A 26,206-nucleotide genomic window follows, 5' to 3' on the forward strand; every position below is an offset into this window, starting at 1 on the left:
GCTGTTCTTCACACATGATGTCATACCTCGCTCATCCTCCATCATCGTTCTTGCTGTTCACATGTGATGTCATACCTCACTCGTCCTCCCTCATCATTCTTGCTGTTCTTCACATGTGATGTCATATCTCACTCATCCTCCATCATCGTTCTTGCTGTTGTTCACATGTGATGTCATACCTCACTCGTCCTCCGTCATCGTTCTTGCTGTTCTTCACGTGATGTCATACCTCGCTCATCCTCCATTGTTCTTGTTGTCCTTCACATATGATGTCATACCTCAGTCATCCTCCATCATTGTTCTTGCTGTTCTTCACATGTGATGTCATACTTCACTCATCCTCCATCATCGTTCTTGTTGTTCTTCACGTGTGATGTCATACCTCAGTCAACCTCCATCGTCGTTCTTGCTGTTCTTCACGTGTGATGTCATACCTCACTCGTCCTCCATCATCGTTCTTGTTGTTCTTCACATGTGATGTCATACTTCACTCATCCTCCATCATTTTTCTTGTTGTTCTTCACATGTGATGTCATACCTCACTCATCCTCCATCATTGTTCTTGTTGTTCTTCACATGTGATGTCATACCTCACTCATCCGCCATCATTGTTCTTGTTGTTCTTCACACGTGATGTCATACCTCGCTCATCCTCCATCATCGTTCTTGCTGTTCTTCATGTGATGTCATACCTCGCTCATCCTCCATCATCGTTCTTGCTGTTCTTCACATGTGATGCCATACCTAGCTCATCCTCCATTGTTCTTGTTGTCCTTCACATATGATGTCATACCTCACTCATCCTCCATCATTGTTCTTGCTTTTCTTCACATGTGATGTCATACTTCACTCATCCTCCATCATCGTTCTTGTTGTTCTTCACGTGTGATGTCATACCTCAGTCAACCTCCATCGTCGTTCTTGTTGTTCTTCACATGTGATGTCATACCTCACTCATCCTCCATCATCGTTCTTGTTGTTCTTCATATGCGATGTCATACCTCACTCATCCTCCATCATCGTTCTCCTTGTTCTTCACGTGTGATGTCATACCTCACTCATCCTCCATCATCATTCTTGTTGTTCTTCCGTGTGTCTTTGAAGTAACCTCAGAATATGTTCACGTTCATAAAACACAGACTGGTAATGGCTGAAGGTGTTTTGCTGGTGTGAGTGTTTGTGTGTTTTCCTCATATGTCACTTGCGTGGAATGCAGTAATGATGGCCTCCTCACGAGAGGAGAGGAAAAGTGGGGAGGAAAAGCCGTTTTAAAGAGGAGTGTGTGGGCAGCTAACCGAACCGTCCCGGTGTAGACGTAGTGCCAGAGACACTTGCCCGGCCTGCATCCATCATGCAGTATGGGATCCAGCGACACCAGCATGTGTCCTCACACACACACACACACACACACACACACACACATGGAATGGACGGGGATGAATGAGGTCTGGAGGGAAGGAAGGAAAAGAATAGGAAGGGGAGCCATTACTCAAACCCCCCATTTATACATTTATACTGCCCTGAACCAGTGCTCTCACACACGAGGCTGCAAGCAAGCGCACACACGCACACACACACACACACACACACACACACACACACACACACACACACACACACACACACACACACACAAACATAAACTCACAAACACACACAAACTCACATACATACATACATACACACACACACACACACACACATAAACACACATACACAAACTCACATACACACACACACAAAAACTCACATACACACACATAAACTCACACACACACTCATACACACACACAAACTCATATACACAAACCCACAAGCACACACACATCAACAAACACACACGCATGCAACCTTACACATGCATGAACTCACACCGCTTTTAGACTCTTGCTCATCGAAGGACAGAAACACAACGGAAGAGATGCCAGGGGAAATGACACACAAACGCACACACAATAGTGTTTTGGAGGGACGGAGCCATTAGCGTGTCTTGGGGAGGGGGGGTTCTTGCTAGTGGAGCAGCGGTGTGTCTGGGTGGTGAAGTGGCATGTGTGTGTGTCTGTGTGTGTGTGTGTGTGTGTGTGTGTGTGTGTGGACAACAGGAGATACACCCGCCTGGTGGAGATCTGCACACTACTGAGTGCACTGCTCTACTAATATGTTGTGTTGTGCTATGCCAGAGTCCAATGGCATGGACAAATTGACTTGTGTCATGTTGTGTTATATCATGTTGTGTTCTGCCATGTTGTGTAGTATTATGTCATGTTGTGTCAGTTCATGTTGTGTTGTGTAGTGATGACGTATTTTGTCGTGTCATGTGGTGTAGTGTTGTGTTGTGTTATGTTGTGTAGTGTTGTGTCATGTTGTGCTGTGTTTTCATGTTGTGTGGTGTTATGTCATGTTGTGTGGTGTTATGTCATGTGTGGTGTTATGTTGTGCCATGTTGTGCAGTATTATGTTGTGTTGTGCTGTGTAATGTCATATTGTAATGTTTTGTAGTGTTGACGTATTTTGTCGTGTCATGTGTAGCGTTGTGTTGTGTTTTGTCATGTTGTGTTGTGTTGTGTCATGTTGTGCTGTGTTTTCATGTTGTGTGGTGTTATGTCATGTTGTGTGGTGTTATGTCATGTGTGGTGTTATGTTGTGCCATGTTGTGCAGTATTATGTTGTGTTGTGCTGTGTAATGTCATATTGTAATGTTTTGTAGTGTTGACGTATTTTGTCTCGTCATGTGTAGCGTTGTGTTGTGTTTTGTCGTGTTGTGTTGTGTCATGTTGTGCTGTGTTTTCATGTTGTGTGGTGTTATGTCATGTGTGGTGTTATGTTGTGCCATGTTGTGCAGTATTATGTTGTGTTGTGCTGTGTAATGTCATATTGTAATGTTTTGTAGTGTTGACGTATTTTGTCGTGTCATGTGTAGCGTTGTGTTGTGTTTTGTCGTGTTGTGTTGTGTCATGTTGTGCTGTGTTTTCATGTTGTGTGGTGTTATGTCATGTTGTGTGGTGTTATGTCATGTGTGGTGTTATGTTGTGCCATGTTGTGCAGTATTATGTTGTGTTGTGCTGTGTAATGTCATATTGTAATGTTTTGTAGTGTTGACGTATTTTGTCTCGTCATGTGTAGCATTGTGTTGTGTTTTGTCATGTTGTGTAGTGTTGAGTTGTGTCATGTTGTGTTGTGTTGTCGTGTCATATTGTGCTGTGTCATGTCATGTTGTGTGGTGTTGTCATGTCGTGTTGTGTCATGTGTTGTATCATGTCTTGTACTGTGTTGTGTCATGTTTTGTCATGTTGTGTCAGGTCATATTGTATTGTTTCATGTTGTGTTCTTGTGTCACGTTATGTCGTGTCGTGTTGTGTCGGGTCATGTTGTATTGTTTCATGTTGTGTTTTGTTGTGTCATGTGTCGTGCTGTGTCATGTTGTGTCGTGCCGTGTTGTGTCTTGTTGTGTTGTGTTGTGTTGTTGTGTTGTAAGGAGCTGTAGATTGTCTTGTGTGTAGCGTCATTGTGGGTTGTGACAGCTTTTACAGACCTGCCAACACTTTACTGTGAGGAGGCTTCAAATAGGCCTCTGTTCTGCTGCGGATGCAAAGGCCAGCAGCTCTAGTTTATGGGCTTGTTCCTGACCCCACACACACACACACACACACACACACACACACACAAACACACAAAGAGAGAGAGAGACAGGTCTCTTGTTGTTGGATTTATGTTGTCTTGCCATCTGTGTTCTTGCTGTGGTGAAGCAGGCACAGGCCTCTCTCTCTCTCTCTCTCTCTCTCTCTCTCTCTCTCTCTCTCTCTCTCTCTCTCTCTCTCTCTCTGTGTCTCTCTGTGTCTCTCTGTGTCTCTCTGTGTCTCTCTGTGTGTGTCTCTCTCTCTCTCTCTGTCTCTCTCTCTGTCTCTCTCTCCTCATTTACTCGCTAACTTATTGTTTCCTTACTGGAAAAAGCGGGTTTGAAGTTGATCTTTCTTTGGATTTGTTCTCAGTCTGGCTGATGGTGTGCTTGCATTAGGATGCAGAGGATGTCACACACACACACACACACACACACACACACACACACACACACACACACACACACACACACACACACACACACACACACACACAAGTATGCTCAGTGTCTTTCATTCTCTCTAAACCTGCTGACTCTCATTTCAAGAGTCTGAGTTGGCCATTTGTAAAGGGCCTCCTGGTTGATTTCAGAGTTGGATGAGGAGTTGGATGAAGGATTGGATGAGGGGTTGGATGAGGAGTTGGATGGGGGGTTGGATGAAGGATTGGATGAGGAGTTGGATGAGGAGTTGGATGGGGGGTTGGATGAGGAGTTGGAGGAAGAGTTGGATGAGGGGTTGGATGAAGGATTGGATGAGGAGTTGGACGAAGGATTGGATGAGGAGTTGGATGGGGCTGGATGAGGAGTTGGATGAAGGATTGGATGAGGAGTTGGATGAAGAGGTGGATGAGGAGTTGGATGGGGCTGGATGAGGAGTTGGATGAAGAGTTGGATGAGGGGTTGGATGAAGGATTGGATGAGGAGTTGGACGAAGGATTGGATGAGGAGTTGGATGGGGCTGGATGAGGAGTTGGATGAGGAGTTGGATGAAGGATTGGATGAGGAGTTGGATGAAGAGGTGGATGAGGAGTTGGATGAGGAGTTGGATGAGGGGTTGGATGAGGAGTTGGATGAGGAGTGTGTGTTCATGGTTATATACGTACATCCTCACACCAGTTAACCAGCTGGGATTAATGTTTCAAGAGTCAGTACTTTATTGCCGTATCAGCAGAAGTGATTGGAGTTTGTCAGTGAGCTCACTTCAACACAGACACACACACACAGAACCAGAACCAGAACCACTCACTTATCAAGCACATAATACAGTCATCCAAGATGAATAAATAGATAAAACCCAAGCCATGAATGGGTCGAATAAAATAACGTCCAACACATCGGAACATGGATGAGACACCGGCACCTGTAGGGGGACCAGCAGAAACTCCTGGCCACCACCAGATGCGGCACACCATAACAACCCCTGCCTTGCTGTTCCCTCGACCCGCCGAGCGGCCGGCGCTGCTAAGTTTAGCGTGTTAAGGGGGGGGGGGCGGTTTCGGGATGTGTGCTGTTCTGGACTCCGGATGCTCTGGTCTTCACACTGTTGAGTGTTTTAAGTCTTTTGTGAGAAGGCAGGAAGTTAAGAAGGTTGTTAGGTGGGCGAGAGGTGTCCTCTAAAACTTTAAGGCCCTTCTTTTGTACTCTGGCCCCGTGGATTTCTGCTGGCGCTGGAGGACCGCATCCGGTAATTCCGGATGCGGTGCGCGCCACGTTTTCCAGCCGTCTCCTGTCCTCAGCCGACATGTTGCCGAACCACACAGTCGTTGCTGAGGTAAGGATGCTGCACCACGCCGTTCCTGGATGTACTGAATCGCGGTGTCCCCGTCGGCTTTGCCACACCAAGAAGGCCGGCCGGCCGGCCCGCCCGCTCTCCTGCCCCGTTTCCCGGGCTTCGGCGGCCGGGTGCGTGAGCCTGCTGCGGCGCCGGGTGTCATTTAGCTGCACCACTTGGGAGCCGCCCCATGCTGACAGGGATATTTGCATCCCTGATTCAACCCCCTGCACCCCTCCCCCCCCCCTCTCGCCTCCTCATGCCAGCTGGGACCGCTGAGGCCAGAAAGAGAGGGGAGACGGGTCTGTTACACACACACACACTTAACAGTGACACACACACAAATGTATGCGCACAAACACAATTGAACAGACTGTATCTAATCAATTCGGCACTGATGTTAAACAAAGCTCCCGTTTAGGGTAATTAAAAACGGCCAATTAAAGCCTCTGTGTGTGTGTGTGTGTGTGTGTGTGTTCGCGGCGTTCTTTGTTCCTGCTGCACAGTAATATGTTCTGAGATCCTGAAAACACTCCGGTAGTGAATTCCCATGCTACACAAGGCTAGCTGCCTTCCCCGTGCATGCGCCGTCTGCACAGGGAGGCTCTAGTATTTCCGGCTCTGCGTGACTTAACCCGAGCACAACTTTCAAGTACATTTCATTAAAATTAACACGTCACACAAATGCAAACTGACGCAAAAGAAACAACACCGTCAAACGAATGCGGGTGTTTTTGGTGTAGGAAGCGGCATCACGCCTCTACGTGTGTTTTGAACTGGCAGGGGCTCGGATCACCAGGACTCCATCATCTCTCTATTGAGCTGCCTGTCCCCAGGGCAAGCTAATCAATTGCCTATGTGACTATTCTCTCCCCGGAAAATCAATGCGGCCTTATGGCCGGCTGTAAGCGTTTAAGTGTGTGATTGTGTGTGTGTGTGTGTGTGTGTGTGTGTGTGTGTGTGTGTGTGTGTGTGTGTATCCGTGTCCGCAGTGCATTATGTGTCCCATAAGCATGGTGTTTAGTCTGCAGCTGTTGTTGAGACTGATACCTCTGGAGGGTCGTGACTTGTCCTCCTTTTTCATTAGAATGGCCCCCCTCTCTCTCTCTCTCTCTTTCTCACCCGCCAGCTGGAGTGATCCACGGGGGGTAACCGGGGGAGGAGGTGGGGGAGGGGGAGGGGTGTTTAGGAGTCAGCCAGCTAAACCTCTGCCAGCGTTGTCAGGACTCGTTTTGCCACCACAGAGCAGCCAGAAAGCCCCAAATACCCCGTAAGGGGGACGTTGTTACAGCACAGAGGCTCTGTGTAGGGTGTCTAATGTGTCCCTTTAATCACACATTCACTAATTTCATTGTCCCTCTCTCTTGGACCAGGTTTTATTTCAGTCTCCTGGTCATGGTGCATTTGCAACCAGGTTGATTTGGGACTCAGTTGGGCGGCTATAATGGTCTATTGAACTGAACCCTGAAGGTTAATGGCCTGCCCCTCTATTTTACCATAATAACTCTTTTCTCATATAAGACCCCATGACCCCCCCCCCAAACACACACCAACACAAAGAGACAGACGAGAGCGAGCCCAGCAGAATGAATGGGGGGGTCATAATACATAAATGCAGACAGACATTCAGTATTGTACAGCATTGTTGGCTCAGTCGTGTGCCATAGAGAGCCATGTGTATGCAGGTTTTCATTCTCACTCAACACCCCACCAGTCTACTTCCCTGACCCGTCCGCTTCCCTGACCTGTCTACTTCCCTGACCCGTCCGCTTCCCTGACCTGTCTACTTCCCTGACCAGTCTACTTCCCTGACCAGTCCGCTTCCCTGACCAGTCTACTTCCCTGACCAGTCTACTTCCCTTCCCTGACCAGTCCGCTTCCCTGACCAGTCCGCTTCCCTGACCAGTCTACTTCCCTGACCAGTCTACTTCCCTTCCCTGACCAGTCCGCTTCCCTGACCAGTCTACTTCCCTGACCAGTCCGCTTCCCTGACCAGTCTACTTCCCTGACCAGTCTACTTCCCTTCCCTGACCTGTCTACTTCCCTGACCAGTCCACTTCCCTGACCAGTCCGCTTCCCTGACCAGTCTACTTCCCTGACCAGTCTACTTCCCTTCCCTGACCAGTCCACTTCCCTGACTAGTCCACTTCCCCGACCAGTCCACTTCCCCGACCAGTCCACTTCCCCAACCAGTCCACTTCCCTGACCAGTCCTCTTCCCCGACCATTCCACTTCCCTGACTAGTCCACGTCCCTGACCAGTCCGCTTCCCTGACCAGTCCGCTTCCCTGACCAGTCCGCTTCCCTGACCAGTCCGCTTTCCTGACCAGTCTGCTTCCCTGACCAGTCTACTTCCCTGACCAGTCTACTTCCCTTCCCTGACCAGTCCGCTTCCCTGACCAGTCTACTTCCCTGACCAGTCCGCTTCCCTGACCAGTCTACTTCCCTGACCAGTCTACTTCCCTGACCAGTCTACTTCCCTTCCCTGACCTGTCTACTTCCCTGACCAGTCCACTTCCCTGACCAGTCTGCTTCCCTGACCAGTCTACTTCCCTGACCAGTCTACTTCCCTTCCCTGACCAGTCCACTTCCCTGACTAGTCCACTTCCCCGACCAGTCCACTTCCCCGACCAGTCCACTTCCCCAACCAGTCCACTTCCCTGACCAGTCCTCTTCCCCGACCATTCCACTTCCCTGACTAGTCCACGTCCCTGACCAGTCCGCTTCCCTGACCAGTCCACTTCCCTGACCAGTCCGCTTCCCTGACCAGTCCGCTTCCCTGACCAGTCCACTTGCCTGACCAGTCCGCTTCCCCGACCAGTCTACTTCCCCGACCAGCCCGCTTCCCCGGCCAGTCTACTTGCCTGACCAGTCTGCTTCCCTGACCAGTCTACTTCCTTGACCAGTCCCCTTCCCTGACCAGTCCCCTTCTCTGACCAGTCTACTTCCCTGACCAGTCCCCTTCTCTGACCAGTGTACTTCCCTGACCAGTCTACTCCCCTGACCAGTCTGCTTCCCTGACCAGTCTACTTCCCTGTCTGGCTGGAGATGTGCTTGCTAAATCAACATAGTCAGCATCACTGTTTTACTGCATCTTTACAGACAGATGGTGTAAATAGAAAAGGAGGAACACATAGAGGGTGCAGTCAAGGGTCAAAGGTCATGCTTTAGCAGCTCAGGCGTCCAGACTTTAATGACAGTGTATTGTGTGTGTGTGTGGGGTGGGGTGGGGGGGGTCTCTGTGTTAGAACAAGGTTTTAAAGTAGTATATAGTAAGTAGCACAGTAATAATCTGAGCCCAGACTAGATCTAGGCCTCAGAAAATGTTTTGCTGTGGCTGAAGCAGGGAAATAGTCATTGTTTATTTTGTAATAGATCAATAAACCTTATAGTGGACATTTCTGTCTGTTGTTGTGTGTGTGGACACAAGGTGTCTGTACTGGTATAAATTACATTTTGGTCCTCTGTTTGTTCAAGTGTTTTGAGCCGATTTAGACAAATCTCATTGTCTGAGATTGCATCCAATCTTCTAACCCCAGGGGAGCACAGGGGGGGGTGTGGGGTGTGTGTGTGTGTGTGGTGGGGCAATGAGGTATACAATCCTACACACACTGGTCCAACACGTGGTGCAGTCTGGGTAGATTACTGGACTGAGTCCATTAGGGTAGGGATGAGACAAATGCCGGTCTCTCGGCTGATAGGTTCACGGTGAGAAAAGCTGCAGTTTAGGCTGACGGCGAGCGGATATGAGGGCACGACACAGGCAGCGAGGCGGGACAGGGAACGGTGGTCACATGACCATAAAGAGACGCAATGATATGGTGAGAAAGGAGAGATGGAGAAGTCTGAAGGAGGACTCATCTGCCCAGCAGTTGTGTGTGGAAGAGAATTGTTGGTCTTCTGTCATCTCAATGTGTTGTTAATTCGTACCACATTTCCATCGTCTGTTATGTGTCTTCATTTTCGTGTCTGTTGAACACACGACAGACAGAGAGCTTGTGGTCATGCATGGATCAGGTCTTTTAGGACCGTCTGAGAGCCTCATAGTCTGTCAGTCATGTCTGTCTGTCTGCATGGTATTTAATTCATCTTGTCCCTCTGCCGGCTGGACAATCAGCTGTGCTGACATTCCCATCACTATCCCTGTTGTGCCTACATTCCCATCACTATCCCTGTTGTGCCTACATTCCCATCACTATCCCTGTTGTGCTTACATTCCCATCACTATCCCTGTTGTGCCTACATTCCCATCACTATCCCTGTTGTGCTTACATTCCCATCACTATCCCTGTTGTGCTTACATTCCCATCACTATCCCTGTTGTGCCTACATTCCCATCACTATCCCTGTTGTGCCTACATTCCCATCACTATCCCTGTTGTGCTTACATTCCCATCACTATCCCTGTTGTGCTTACATTCCCATCACTATCCCTGTTGTGCTTACATTCCCATCACTATCCCTGTTGTGCCTACATTCCCATCACTATCCCTGTTGTGCCTACATTCCCATCACTATCCCTGTTGTGCCTACATTCCCATCACTATCCCTGTTGTGCCTACATTCCCATCACTATCCCCGTTGTGCATACATTCCCATCACTATCCCTGTTGTGCCTACATTCTCATCACTATCCCTGTTGTGCCTACATTCCCATCTCTATCCCTGTTGTGCTTACATTCCCATCACTATCCCTGTTGTGCCTACATTCCCATCACTATCCCTGTTGTGCCTACATTCCCATCACTATCCCTGTTGTGTTTACATTCCCATCTCTATCTCTGTTGCCTCTTTATGGGGGACTTGGAAAATGAATCAGTTGAGCCTTTTGTGGGATTTATAACGTTGTGCCTTTTAAACGGCTGACCATGGATACCCGTTTGTGTGTGTGTGTGTGTACACATACGTATATATATAAATAATCACAGTTTGTGTTTTAATCAATGGAGGCTAGAAGAGTAGTGTGTCTGTAGTTAAAAGTAAAAGACATTATTGTCATCAGCATTAAATGTATTGTGGTACATCCATCTAAAAAAGGTATATCCTGTGTTTGTTTTTGTGTGTGTGTGTGTGTGTGTGTGTGAGCAGACCCAGAGTCCCAGAGGAAGAGGACGGTGCAAAATGTTCTTGACCTTCGGCAGAACCTGGAGGAGACGATGACCAGCCTGAGGGGGGCACAGCTCAGCCACAGGTCAGACAACACACACGCACATACTACCACACAAACATACACACACACACGTATGCACACAGACACACCCACACAGACATATACCAACACACATATGCAAGAACTATCGTCCATTACTCAACATTTCCCCACGTACCCATACATATGAAAGCACACACACACACACACACACACACACACACACACACACACACACACACACACACACACACACACTATCACTTCTCTCCACCTCTGCAGTCATCCCACCCCCGTACTCCCCCCACTGTTCTCCATTGCAGTGAGTTGCAGTCCTCATTTTGTCCTTGACAGTTTGCCCCCCTCCGTCTTCCTCTCCATGCCTCCTCTCGCCATCCCTGGATGGAGAGTAAATCGGCAGATGGTTCCCCGCTGGACTGGATTTCCTTTTGCCAGTCATGGCCTCAGCATGCCGGGATAACCTTGACGCGCTCGCTGCCCGCCGTGAAGACGGCCCGGGCTTCCAGGACCCACCGCCGTGTCTGTGGACACTTCCTGTCCAAACAAGATGACATATGTCCCTGTGAAAATGAACTGTTTTCTTTTTTCTCCCCAGTTGTACTTGACCAATTAGCCCACTCTTCCACCCCCTCTGCTGATCCGGGAAGGGCTGCAGACTACCACATGCCTCCACTGATACATGTGGAGTCGCCAGCCACTTCTTCCTATTTCCCCCCAGTCCCCCCCCCCGAACAGGCACCCTGACCGACCAGGGGAGGCGCTACTGCAGTGACCTGGACACATACCCACATCCGGCTTCCCACCCGCAGACACGGCCAATTGTGTCTCTAGGGACGCCCGACCGAGCCGGCGGTAACACGGGGATTCGAACTGGCGATCCCTGTGGAAAATAATGTATTTTCAGTGACTACATTGAGCAAAGAATTAGGTGTTAAGGCAAGATGAAATATATGAGTAAACAGGACGAATACAAGGCAAAAAAAAAAAGGTCTTACGGGGTGGGCTGTGTGTCATCCCTTCTTCAATATGGCTGCTCTGCAGTTTTTGGTTTAAGTTTTTTTTTTTTTTTTCCCAACGAGATGACTCTGCACCCCGAAGACGAGATTAGCCCCGGCATGACAGGGAAGTGCGCGTACGGGTGCACGGCGTGAGACCCGGTAACTTTTCACACGCTAATGCTCATCAGCACCGCCGCAGCGATGCGCCGCGCTGCGCCTGGGGATCACGGAATTACACGCCGGCCTCGGTGTGACGCTAATGTTCGCTCGCGCACACACGCACAAACACACGCCGGTACGAAGTGACAGGTCTGTGCGGTCCCGGGCTTAAAGCGAGGCCTGAATACGGCTTCAAATAGAAGAAACGTTTACTGACGGAGGATGGAAACACAAACGCAGATACACACCCGCGCGTGCTACACACACACGTGTGTGTTAACCTGGAGCGTGAGTTAATCCGCCAGTCCTTCCAGCAGCAGCAGCGGCCTGTCAGCTGTAGCCAGCGGCGGGCTTTGAACACGTGTGGATGCAGGGAAGGATGGAGAAAAGGGGTGGGGAGGATGGAGGAAATGTAACCTCCGTTAGGAAACAGAACATTCACCTCTTTTCTCTGTTCTGTTTCATTCATTCACTCATGTATTCGTCTGTAAGGGACCGTGTACAACATGAAACCAAACCGTTTCCACCTGACGTACCAGTGGGAGCTCAAAGTTGATTTTCATCTGCGGTCCCTCCCTGGACTCCCTCCCTGGTTGACAGTAAAAGCAAACACGTGAAGGATTAGCACAAATACAATACATACAAATACATGACAGTAGTACTGCTACTACCTCTGGGTGCTCCCGTTAGGGGTCGCCACAGCGGATCATCCGTTTCCATCTCTTGATGAGTTTCATTGTACTTGTGCAATGACAAATAAAGTTCTGTTCTATTCGGTTCTAATAGAGAAGGAGGACCGCCCAAGGAAGTGCGACGGAGGGGTAAAGTATAATATACCCTGGAAAAAGTGGGGATAGGGCGTCCGGTGGCGTGGCGGTCTATTCCGTTGCCTGCCAGCACGCGGATCGTCGGTTCGAATCCCCGTGTTACCTTTGGCTTGATCAGGCGTCCCTGCGGACACAATTGGCCACGTCTGCGTGGGGAAGTTGGATGTGTCCTGGTCGCTGCACTAGCACCTCCTCTGGTTGGTCAGGGCACTTGTTCGGGTTGGGGTGGGGTGGGGGGGTACTGGGGGGAATAGCGTGATTCTCCCACGCGCTACGTCCCCCTGGTGAAACTCCTCACTGTCAGGTGAAAAGAAGCAGCTGGCGACTCCACGTGTATCGGAGGAGGCATGTGGTAGTCTGCAGCCCTCCCCGGATCGGCAGAGGGGGTGGAGCAGCGACCGGGACAGCTCGGAAGAGTGGGGTAATTGGCTGGATACGGTTGGGCAGAAAAAGGGGGAAAAACCAAAAAACAAAAAAAAAAGTGAGGATTTACTGTCGAAACAGTGCGCGTCCTCGTCAGCGCTACAGGGGGAGCTGCTTATGGAGAAAGTATATTCAGTTTGTGAGACTTGTCCCCTCTCTCTTTCTGTAGCTGCTTGGAGGGAGGCGTGTGCTACGACAGCGATGAGGCGGCCGCCTTCTCCGTCTCTAGCCTGTCCAATCGCTCCTCTCCGTTGTCATGGCGACAGGGTCAAGCCAGCCCCCGTCTGCAGGCTGGCGACGCCCCCTCCACGGGTCACAGCCAGTCACACAGCCCCATTCTCATAAGCCACACCTCCCGTATCCATCTCATCGAAGGCCTGGACGACCCCAACCCGGCCCCTCTGAAGGGCGTCTACCTCAGCGACAGCGACCTCGGGGGCAAGAGCCCAAATGAGGAAGAAGAAGAAGATGATGATGATGATGATGACGATGACATCGATGATCTGGGTAATGGGTAAGTCAGTCTTCCTCTCCCGTGTTTGTCTTCAGTAAATGCATTTGTTCACCACCCTGGTTGATCCTGGTTTTCGTGTTTGTACACTATGAGTGGATAGGTATTGGACTGTATTCTGCGAGATACAGGATGCCTGGGCCACATTATATAGGGTGTCTGTCTTAAAATTTCTCATATTTACTTTTACAAATATTAGGCCTTAAAAGTTATGAAATTGTCCTGAATTTGAATTTATGAGGTCTTATTTTCCACATGAATATTTTATATGATTTTAATATTCATAGTTGTCAGAATCAGTTGAGTTCTTCTGCAGCAAAATCAAAACTTGTGAACAACTATAAAACCCAAAATCTTCCTTTTTTATTGATATTTTTGACAGACATATACAACCACCGTACAGTTCAATTTTTTTAAGACAATAAGAAACGCACAAAACAAAAAGAAAACAGTCTGGTGATAACCTCACATGACCAGACATCATTTATATCCTTGACAAATATATGGCAAGTAACGTAAACCGTATCAACAAGCACAAACAGGATAATAGTAAGCCAGTTAACGACAAATAAAACAAAAACGACAACCACCAAACAGTACAAAAAGAAAGAGGAAAGAGAGAAAAAGGGGCAAGCCCTGTACAGCCATCAGTAAGGCCAGAAGTTCCTCATGACGCAGAAGTCCAGTAACTTCCATTGATGCTTTTATAAAGTATGAGCTGAGATTGTGGTTAATGTGAATCGGTATGCCAAGAAGCTATAAGGTTCTTCCAGGAGTCACCTGGGATTCCTTAATTCTGTCAACCCTAGCCACCGAGGGCCTCTAATATATTTGTAAAATTTTGATGCCCCAAACTGTGTAGTCTGTTTCCTTTTTAGGAAGAGTTCCTGGATTCTAGTGATACCACCAGGTTTTAATTTTGTATCAAAGATGTCTTAATTTGTAAGAATCTCCAGAAGTCCGAGGTAGGCAGATGATGCTTGTTTTTAAGATCCTCGAAAGAGCTAACTCCTCCGTCCTCCACAAGGTCATCAAGAATCTGTATGCCTGAGTTGACCCCTCTTTCCCAAAAGAGACATTTCCCATCTTTTAATAGCTTTTTGTTGTTCCAAACAGAGGGCCTTGGTGTGGCATGTGGATTGGACCTTGTCATTTGATGTACCTCCCTCCATGTCTCTGGAGTCAACACAGGGTTTTGAAATGGAACTGGCCTACCTTGTTGAGTTAGGAATGGCTCCGGGGGGTGGGGTCAATTCCTGTTCACCCAAGAAGGGACCTAATTTATAGGAAGATTCATTTTGGCAAGTCGGGACAATGAAAAAGCCCAGTGGTACCAGACAGTGCAGGATAGAGAGAGCGTACCCTCTTCTTTTGCTGCATATAATTTTGCCCTGTTAAATAAAGCTTTTTTTTTCTTGCCCACACAAGCTTCTCTGCCATTGCATTGAATCTTTTCAGTAGAACTTGTTTGAAGAACAAGGGGAGCATGTATTTTAGGAGCTGTCATCAATCTTACCGAGTTAATTCTTCCTAATAGAGATATGTTCATCTTGGCTCAATTTTGTAACATGGTCTGTATATTTTGAAGGATTGGTGGGATATTAAATTCCATTGTTTTTTGTAGGCCCTGTTTTAACCTGATCCTGAGATACGTGATGCCTTCTGGCATCCACCTGAACTGCCAGCTGGCTCTTATAGCCGGGGGGGACATACTCTAGACGGTGGCATAGCCTCTGATTACAAACACTTCTGAGGAAGAGTTGATGACAGAGCAGATTTCTGGTACAATGTAGGGGTTGGTGGCCACCAACAATATATCATCCACATATAGGAAAAGTCTGTGCTCTATCTTACCAGCCTTGACCCCAGTTGTATTTATATTATTACTTAAAGCACTCGCTAGTGGTTCCAGGAAGAGTGCAAAGATAAGAGGTGAAAGGGGCGAGCCCTGTTGGTTTCTGCAGCCTAATTTGAAAGGATAGGAAGTTATTCCGTTTGTCGGAACAGTGGCTTGTGGGTCTGTGTACATTAACTTAACCCAGTGTGTAAAATACAAATGGCAACTCTGCTTAGTTGAATACCTTCTCAGCATCTAAAGAGAAAGCATTCATACATCATTTCTCATTTTCCACATAATATGCAGCAATCTCCGTATGTTATCAGACGAGTTTCTTCCTTTCACAAACCCTACCTGATATGGATGAAGAAGAGATGTCAGTAGTTACTACAGTGCTGAGGATCTTTTCCTATCTTATGGAGAAGGGTGATAACAGCTGATCTCATGCTTTCAGCAAGTCTCCCACTCGGAAAAGCGTCCTGATAGACAACAAGCAGTCTTGGAGCAAGCTGTTCCTAGAATCTCTTATAAAAGTTGGCTGTATACCCGTTGTTCCCTGGAGCCATCCCTATTTTAAGGCTGCTAATCGCTTGTCTCACTTCTTCAAGAGAAATGTTCCCTTCTAATAACCACCTCCGGGCTTTTGTTAATATTGGGAATCCAATCGACAAAAAAAATTCCTCCACTTTCACCTCCGGTACTGTTCCTTGTGACGTGTACAGCTCTTGATAGAACAATTTTAATATGTTTTTTACTCCCTCGGTGTGTGTGCTAATGTTATTGTCCTCATCAAATATTGAAGGATTCAGGTTCTGTGTTTATAGTTGCTTTATTGTATGTGCCAATACCTTCCCAGCCCTTTCTCCCTGTTTGTAGTATCTTCGCCTTGTGCAAAAATAATGCAAATTCAGTTTTCTTCTGTAAAATATGGTAAGCTCACATTTAAGTCTATTCAGTTTATTCCATGTGGGTTTCTGTTTTCTATATAGGGTTTTTCTAGCTTATTAATCTTGATCTAGTCTTAACATTCATTCTCAGTATCTTCCTTTTTTTGATGAGAGCTATGTTGGATGAGGCATCCTCTTAGATAAGCTTTGAATACATCCCGTATTCTACCGTTTTCATGGATTGAGCCCTCTCATTGTGAGCCCGAAATTCTTGGATCGCTGACTTCATGAATGTGCATGAGTCTTTATGTCTCAGCATTAAGTTGTTAAAGTGCCATTGTAATGTTTTTCTTATTTTCCCTGGTAAGGCGAGGACTATATCCACAGGTGCACGGACAGACAGAAATATATTGCTAATTGTGGCACTCATTATGTGACTTAATGAAGACCGGGAGTTCAGAAAATAATCGATTCTCGAGTAAGTCTGGTGAGGGTGCGGAAAGAGAGTATAGTTCTTGTCATTTGGATGTAATAATCTCCAGGGGTCGGTTAGCCCTAATTCTTCTGACAACTGGTGTGTAGCTAGGATGGACGACATAGTAGTGGTTAGCGCTGTCGCCTCACAACAAGAAGGTCCTGGATTCCAACCCCGGGGTTGTCCAACCTTGGGGGTCATCCCAGGTCATCCTCTGTGTGGCGTTTGCATGTTCTCGTGTCTGTGGCGGGGGGCATGCATGTTAGGGTTGGTACTCCTGTCTGTGCCCCTGACCAAGGCAATGGAAAGACGAACTGGAGTTGGTACCCGGGCTCTGCGTGGCGGCTGCCCACTTCTCCTAGCTTCACAAAGCTACACAGCTAGGATGAGTTCCCCGCGGAGATCAATAAAGTATCTCAAAAATCACAATATTATGTTGATTATGTCTTGATGTTTTATCCATACACAAAGCTCTAACTTGGTTGAAGTCTCCTTTAATAATGACATTATTTCCAACATGACTAATTACGTTACAAACTTTATGGCAGAGTGTGGTGCATAAATATTAGTTAGACGTGTACCTTCCATTGTGGCATCTAATATGACCAGTCTACCTTCCTTATGTGGGTGGCAGGTGTGTCTGTAGGGACGCCCGACGGTGACACGGGATTCGATCCAGCGATCCCCGTGTTGATAGGCGACGGAACAGACCGCTACGCGGACACCCTTAACCAGATTTATAACCCCTTGTTTCCTCGGCGTAAACATACTGCAGTAAACTTGAGCTACTCAGTCCCTCTTCAGTTTGGCGGACTCTTCCTCATCTAAACGTGTTTCCTGCTTCAGAACAACATCGGCTTTTTCTCTCTTTGAGATACGTCAAAACCTTTTTCCTTTTCACAATCTTATGACAGCCTGCTGTGTTCCGTGATACAAGTTTGAGCACCCCCACAGCTTCAGTTTACAGTATTAACTGCCACGTCATGAAGATGTGGACATCTTATCTAAATGATGAGATCTTCTCAGCACTGAGTGCACTGGAACAAGAGTGTAACAGTAATGTCAGGCTCCCAGGACTAAAAGTTGACAGATAGGAATACATAAAAAACATAATGCAACACTGTTACTCAGCATCAGTCACTCTGTAGCATGTGGGGTCCCGGGACACCTTCTTGGCCCACCAAGTCCTCCCCCGTCCCACTTCTCTTGAGGTGTCAGATCATTTGTTGTTGTTGCATATTTTCCGTTAGATAAATGTCTGGCTTCTACAACATGAGCTCCAGATGCCGTGGACACAGAATAGTCGCCTGGGAGTCCACCCCATTGGTCGACATGTAAGAGGACAATTTAAAAAAAAAAGTAGTATTTTACATAGATTTAGTGTATGGATTACACAACTAAGTCCCAGGTAAAGAACCACTAATGATGAAAAGAAAAGATCCTACTCACCAATATGTCCAATTGTAAAAAAAAAGAAAGAAACGGAAGTCCACAGGTGGCTTATGGTAGGCAGGGCAGCTCCAATAGGAGTAGAAGTACTCTTGTATGTAAGTAGAAGTACATAATAGGAGTAGAAGTACTCTTACCGAATTTAAGTGTTCATTGTTCTTCGAGTATTGATGTGAAAAGACTTATTTTCCCCCAGTTGTATCCGGCCAAGCTGGCGGTAATACAGGGATTTGAACCATCAATCCCCATGTTGGTAGGCAACAGAATAGACCCCTACACTACCTGGACGCCCCCTAGACACGTTTCATATTTTGTCCGTATTGAGACTTAAAGTCCGCTGGATCCTCGTCTCCTATATGGGTGGGGACGCTCTTGGCCTTGGCGGGGCCGGTAAACTGGTACCGCTGGTTTCCAGTATGAAAGTCCTCGTTGCTGGATATTGCAGAGCATCATCAGTGTTGCTCTTCTGTAGTTAAACATCTCACCTCGTCCAATTTCATCCATTTTGTTCCCGTACATCCTGGGCGGAATCTCGGAAAAAACGAATCCGTGTGTGTTTCCAGTTGATCTGTTTATTTTCCCTCGCCACTGTCAGTATGCAAGTCTTGGCTTTGTCCCGGGGGAAGCGGGTAATGATGGTATGTCTGGAGGGGTCCGGAGGTATCGCTTGGTGGCGGTCCGACTCGATGTGCTCGGACTACCTCATACCAGTCATCGATGTTGCTCTCCAGAGCCTCCCTTAGTAAAGTTTTGATGAAACCATCCAAATCTTCACGTCACTGCTGTGATGTGAATACTCTGGTCACGTGAAAACCCCTCCAACCTGGCCGCTTTCTGCCATAGGACAACGGTTTGCTAGGAAATGTGTAGTAGCGGGCCTCTCTTGGCTTCTCCGTCCTTCAGATTGGAGATCCGTGATTCGGCCTCGGTAATTCTGTCGCTCTTAACCATCTCCTTTAGGGACTCCATCCCGTTCTTCCCTCCTGCCCTGTCTTTGGCAAAGTTCTCGAGGATGTTTCGGATGCCCCTGTAACTCCATCGCTAAGTTTCTGTCAGCGCCATTTTGGCTTCTTCCTCGGCGTTACCCGGCGAGGCTTTACCGCGCTGGTTCTGAGCAGGGTCGCGTGTGAAGTAGCGACTCTTTTTTTGCGCCATTATTTCAGAAGACTATTATCTCACTGTTGCACCGAAGATCTGTGACTCATAATACAACCTTTACCGGGTTTTGTTAGGTTGACTGAGGTCCTTCCTATCCTATACGGCCGTCTTGGGTGGGTCGCTACCGGACGTCCTCCTAATGCTAACTGTTATGCAGAACCTATGCTTACCCGCTGTGTTTATCTGTTGGGGAAAACATACCATGCTCAAAAAGAAACGAGCCAAAATGTCCGAAAAACATGTTCTCCTGCTTAATATATATGGACTAGAACAAATATGTAGCTATAAGATGTGAAGTTGACCCATCTTGTTGAATTACTGCATCTGTGGCTGTGTTTTTATCTCTCTGATGCCTGCAGATACCCTGTAATTAATGATCTAAGCCTGTGGGGGGAACGCTGCTGCCCCGTTGATGGTTACTTCCTCACAAGCCGCCGTCGGAGCTGTTGGTGGTTTACCAGCATAACAAAGCACCGATCAGTTCCTCTGTAATGAATCACAAAGCCTGACACTGACAGCTGTCCTACCCCCCCCCCCCACACACACACACACACACCACCACCACCACCACCCTCGGTGCAGTTGGCATCACCATAGTCAATTGAGCATTCTACAGTAGAACCGGGATGGGGTGGGGGAGGGGGGTGATGTCATTAGTCATTAGTCATTAGGCCCCCTTATGGAGATGGCCCTGTCACATTCAGCTGTGATCCGACTGGCAAAGTTGGCTTGGTTTCATCAAATGAAGGACCCACCTCCTCCTCCCCCTCACAGATTTGGCTCTCTGGAGCCCCCTAGCAGAACCCGGATGCAGATGTCCCGTTTAAAAAAAAAAATCTGGTCACAACATTTCTGGTTTTGCTGAGGTGAAACTGTTATCAACCGGTTTTCCTTGAGCTCGGATTCAGGTCTCGTTCAGTAAAGCCGAGCTGGCTCATTGGCTGGATTTAAAACGTACGTTGAGTTGATTCCGTATCACTCGAACTGACTTGTTCGTGCCCACACACACGCTTTTATTCGTATTATATTGTTTCTTGTTTAGTCTAAAACGATACACGTGCTCACCTCCTCTGTGAGACTGCGGTTTATTCAGCAGCGGACTGTGGCTGCCAAGACCAGCGAGGCTCCACGATGAAGGACTGCTGTGGTCTCTAACCTTCATTTGTTCTCCACCAGATAATCCCCAATCGTATGGCTGTAAATCTGTATGTGGATGCCTGTGTGTGTGTGTGTGTGTGTGTGTGTGTGTGTGTGTGTGTGTGTGTGTAGACTTCAGGTGATAGTAACATGTTGAATACAGATTTGCATTTCTCTTGTTACAGCGTTTCAGACTCGGCAATAAGGAAAGGTGCTCTGGTTTCTGCCCCATTTATTTGACACATATTGACAGGTTCGAGCCCCGGGGTAGTCCAACCTTGGGGGGGTCGTCCCGGGTCGTCCTCTGTGTGGAGTTTGCATGTTCTCCCCGTGTCTGCGTGGGTTTCCTGCGGGGGCTCCGGTTTCCTCCCACAGTCCAAAGACATGTAGGTCAGGTGAATCGGCCGTACTAAATTGTCCCTAGGTGTGTGTGTGTGCTTGTGTGTGTGTGTGTGTGTGTGTGTGATGGCCTGGCGGCCTGTCCAGGGTGTCTCCCCGCCTGCCGCCCAATGACTGCTGGGATAGGCTCCAGCATCCCCACCACCCTGAGAGCAGGAAGCGGGTCGGATAATGGATGGCTGGATAATGGATGGATGGATAATGGATGGATGGATGTTTGACACCACCATAAATCAGCTAATTTATGAATTTATAAACGAGAAACGTTCATCACCAGTTCCAGAAGTCCAACGTCCCACATGGGGACATGTTGTTTAGTAATAAGAATGCAGTTTACACCTCATACTGTGTACCTGGCAGACATCCAGGCAGACGTGACCCTTCACAACAGCAGAAGAAGAACTCTGTTGTTTTGACTTCATCCCTGAAGCGGCTTGTCTGCTGGTCAGTAGGATGAAGCGGCTTGTCTGCTGCTAGATTTAAGTATTTAGATGGAGACACAGCAGCTGACACGTGCTGATTTGGTTGTACAGGACGAATTAAAAGAGTTATTTAGGAGAGAGAAACAGACGGACAGACGTGTTTGGAAGGCTGACGGAGACACGGTGATCATTTTCTGTATTTTACTACCGTCTGCATAACGTCTTATCATATCATGTTATGTTATATCATAACACGATATATTATATTATATCCATCCATCCATCCATCCATCATCCAAGCCGCTTATCCCAATCGGGGTCGCAGGATGCTGGAGCCTATTATATTATATTATTTATATACCAAGGGGTCTTCCTGCAGGACCACTAGAGGGCAGGCTAATGCTGCTAGCGCCTTCTTTTCTCTGTCCTCTTTCTACCCTGTCACTTCTGGACGTCTCTCCCTTTTCTCATCATTTTATTATATGCTCTCATGCATTATAGATAACCAGCACTCTCGTGCAGAGGTCATGCTACCCCCCACCACCACCACCACCCCCCTGGGTCCCTCCATACATAATACATAGGGTGTTCCTCCTATGTATTATACATTACAGGCACACGCCACGTCTTTGTTTAGGTCATGAGCGCCTGTCGTCTTCTTCTTCTCTCTGTTAAGGAGTCTGGGTAGTGCGTTACCCAGACACGGCCTTCATCATGAGGAACATGAGGTGACTCAGAGTGAATCAGAGCGAGTCTGACTCACTTTTAAGATTCACGTTGGGTGTGATTCACGTCAGGTTACCCAGCCATGATGTTTACTGAGTGTACCGTGACCCCGGGACCCCCCCCTCCCCCCCCCCCACGTGTATTATCCAATATCTGCTTCCTGTTCTCTCATGACCGGGGGCCTCCGATGAGTTTCACCTACATCTGGACCAAGTCCCCCCCCCCCCCCCCAACTAGTCCCCTTACACATTCACACACACGTCATCTTTACCCGGAAACCGGGGGTGGGGGTGAGGGGGGTGGGGGTGGGGGGGTTGTTCCTGTGAGCGTGTGGTTGTAAAACAAAAGGGGAATGGGTGCGTCGAATATCGTGACCGAAGAAGTAAAGGCTTTGGTGGGTGAAGCAGTAAATCTGTCTTCTCTGTCCCCACCCATGAAAGCGACGCTTTGAGAGTTATGGTAAGGATTAACGGAGACACGTGTTTGCCATTATTGGTTGTGGTTTGGGAGGTAAGGGGGCAGCCAGATGAGGCCGGATGAGGAGCGTGTATGGATGGTGACTGTTGTTTTTGGGTCTGATTGGAATATGAACATGACGGTACGGCGGCGCCGACTCTCGTTTTATTTTTACATTTGAAGCTTCTGTCGAGGTTTCCGAATGAAGCTCCGAACGTCCGTCGTCGTGTTTTACGACGTCATCATAAAACCCCTCCAAAAAAAATCCTCGAACAAAATCCTCAGTTAGAATAAAGAGATTCGTCGGATTCAACGGGGTAGTCTTTTTTTATTAAATCAGCTTTCTTTAATGAAGCTAACTCGGCAACATAAAGACATGTAGGCTAATCCAATAAGGGCATAAAATAATCTACTACTATCTGCTCCCGTTAGGGGGCGCCACAGCAGACCATCCGGTTCCATCTCTTCCTGTCCCCTGCGTCTTCCTCTGTCACACCAGCCACCTGCATGTCCTCCCTCACCACATCCATAAACCTCCTCTTTGGCCTTCCTCTTCTCCTCTTCCCTGGCAGCTCCATATTCAGCATCCTTCTCCCAATATACCCAGCATCTCTCCTCCACACATGTCCAAACCATCTTAATTTTGTCTCTCTTGCTTTGTCTCCAAACCGTCCAACCTGAGCTGTCCCTCTAATATACTCGTCCCTAATCCTGTCCTTCTTCATCACTCCCAATGAAAATCTTAGCATCTTCATCTCTGCCACCTCCAGCTCCACCTCCTGTCTTTTCATCAGTGCCACTGTCTCCAAACCATATAACATAGCTGGTCTCACAACCATCTTGTAAACCTTCCCCTTAACTCTTGCTGGCACCCTTCTGTCACACATCACTCCTGACACTCTTCTCCACCCACTCCACCCTGCCTGCACTCTCTTCTTCACCTCTCTTCTGCACTCCCCGTTACTTTGGACAGTTGACCTAAAGTATTTAAACTCATCCACCTTTGTCACCTCCACTCCTTGCAACCTCACCATTCCACTGTCCTCCCTCTCATTCACGCATAGGTATTCCGTCTTGCTCCTACTGACTTTCATTCCTCTTCTCTCCAGTGCATACCTCCACCTCTCCAGGCTCTCCTCCACCTGCTCCCTACTCTCGCTACACATCACAATGTCATCCGCAAACGTCATCGTCCACGGAGACTCCTGCCTGATCTTGTCTGTCAACCTGTCCATCACCATTGCAAACAAGAAAGGGCTCAGAGCCGATCCTTGATGTAATCCCACCTCCACCTTGAACCCATCCGTCATTCCCACCCAATAGGGTGGCGGTCGTTGGTAACCAGGGCCTCGACCAATCTGGTATGGGAATCCGATTTATGATCGGCATGTTTGATTTGGCAAACATTTTACACTGGATGGCCCCCCTGACACAACCCTCCCTACTTATCCAAGCTTGGGACCGGCGCTAAGAATGTACTGGCTTGTGCATCCTCAGTGTCACCATCCCGGACCCATACCGACATGTTGTCACCTCAAAACATGTTCACTGGCTTGTGCGTCCTCAATGTCTGGGTCACCATCCTGGACCCATCCTGGACCATGTTGTCATCTCAAACAGTGTTCAGAAGGTTTACCACCTCCTTTAGCTTGGAGTTCAGGTTAAAGGAGTCATGATGGTCATTTGGAGGTTTTGAATGGCATTAATGCAAACGTGTATGTGTTTGTGTATGTGTGTATGTGTGTGTGTGTGTGTGTGTGTGTGTGTGTGTGTGTGTTTGTTTGCAGCAGGAAATGTAAAGTCACAAGTTTCTGAGCCTCATCAGAAATAGATAGTCATCGGCAATAGCCGCGGCTGTTTTTGTCCTGCTGGTGGAGGTAATGAGCGTAGGACACATACACACACACACACACACACACACACACACACACACACGCACACACACGTGTGGATGATTGGATGAATGTGTGGCTTGTTTTCTGCCCCACTGGGCACAGACGCTTTTGTTTATGGATGGAGGAGCTCCCGTCCTCAGCGACCTCCCGTTACTGAACGCATCGTTACCATGGTTACACCCAGAGACGGGCCGGTTCACTGCACTAAACGCCTGAATTATGAAAACATCAGTTCAGAGCAGGACACTTGCACACCCCCCCCCCCACAAACACACACCCCCCACAGACACACCCCCCCACTGCTTTCCAGTGCGTGGTGGTTTAAAGTGTTGTGATCTAGAAAGCCTTTGTGTTGTGTCTTTCCAGGAAAGCAGATGTGAGTGTGTTGTGCCATTTGTCTCAGCCCAACAGAACCAGGGGACGTGTCCAGAGGGGTTTTAACAGGGACAGGGGTGTTACTGTCATACTCTACCAACAGAACCAGGGGACGTGTCCAGAGGGGTTTTAACAGAGATGGGGTGTTACTGTCATACTCTACCAACAGAACCAGGGGACGTGTCCAGAGAGGTTTTAACAGAGATGGGGTGTTACTGTCATACTCTACCAACAGAACCAGGGGACGTGTCCAGAGGGGTTTTAACAGAGACAGGGGTGTTACTGTCATACTCTACCCACAGAACCAGGGGACGTGTCCAGAGGGGTTTTAACAGAGACAGGGGTGTTACTGTCATACTCTACCAACAGAACCAAGGGACGTGTCCAAAGGGGTTTTAACAGAGACGGGGTGTTACTGTCATACTCTACCCACAGAACCAGGGGAGGGGACATGTCCAGAGGGGTTTTAACAGAGACGGAGGTGTTACTGTCTTGCTTTACCAAGCTCAGGTTGTGGTTTTAATGTTGTCGAGAGTTGCTTGTGTCCTCATGGCTGCGGCGAAGCGTGTGTTCCTGGTTAAACACTGAGGTCATTATCTGACGGCTGTCTGAGCGTGGCCAGGGTTAAGCAGGGCTAATTAGCTGTAACTCAATAGTCCTCGCCGCTCCCTCCATCACCGACCTTCACAGCCATGTCCCATCGGAGATAAGGTGGAGCAAGACCACACTCATTGCCCGTTGACCCCCACTCCCCCCCGTGTGTGTGTGTGTGTGTGTGTGTGTGTGTGTGTGTGTGTGTGTGTGTGTGTGTGTGTGTGTGTGTGTGTGTGTGTGTGTATTGCTGTAAACAAAGAAAGATCGTCTCTGTGAGGTCAAGCTCTCATCTTCCTGTCCTCTGAGTCCCCCTACTGGCCAAAAACTAGCACCTCACTCTCACACATAGTTATACGCACACATGCGCAAAAATACACACAATCAGCATGTACACATGCAAATAGATATACGTGTTCCCCCCTCAGAACACTATTTTTCACACACAAACACAGAAGTACACATAAAGGGATGCACACATGCACGCTAAAACACACACACACACGCACACACACACTCAAACACACACATGCATCAGAGCATAAGGGTGCTTGACATAGCTGATTAATGAATTTCACCCTTCCACATCTGGACTTGATTTACTTCCTCAGGTGACAGCTACACCCCCCCCCCCACACACACACACACACACACACTATGTTTCTCTATACATGGGGGATCCCTCATTGGCTATAGTCATTCCCTAGCCCTTAACCCTAAATTTAACCATCTAAACTACATGCCTAGCCTTAACCCTACCCTAACCTTAACCCTTACCCTAATCCTAGCCTTAACCCTTACCCTAACCTTAACCCTTACCCTAACCCTAGCCTTAACCCTTACCCTAACCCTAGCCTTAACCCTTACGCTACCCTTAACCCTTACCCTAACCTTAACCCTTACCCTAACCCTAGCCTTAACC

General features: G+C 48.0%; 1 protein-coding gene across 7 annotated transcripts in view; it reads left to right on the plus strand.

Annotated features, from left to right (window-relative positions):
- LOC130108500 (neuron navigator 1-like) overlaps positions 1-26,206 on the plus strand; it is a 176,852-nt gene that overhangs the window by 64,667 nt on the left and 85,979 nt on the right. For all 7 annotated transcript variants that reach the window (XM_056275453.1, XM_056275457.1, XM_056275455.1 and 4 more), the window contains 2 exons: positions 10,478-10,580; positions 13,136-13,480. In XM_056275453.1, the coding sequence (XP_056131428.1) occupies positions 10,478-10,580; positions 13,136-13,480 (448 nt within the window). The remainder of the gene's footprint in view (positions 1-10,477; positions 10,581-13,135; positions 13,481-26,206) is intronic.

This window comes from Lampris incognitus, chromosome 2, assembly GCF_029633865.1.
Source record: "Lampris incognitus isolate fLamInc1 chromosome 2, fLamInc1.hap2, whole genome shotgun sequence".
NCBI lineage: Eukaryota > Metazoa > Chordata > Actinopteri > Lampriformes > Lampridae > Lampris > Lampris incognitus.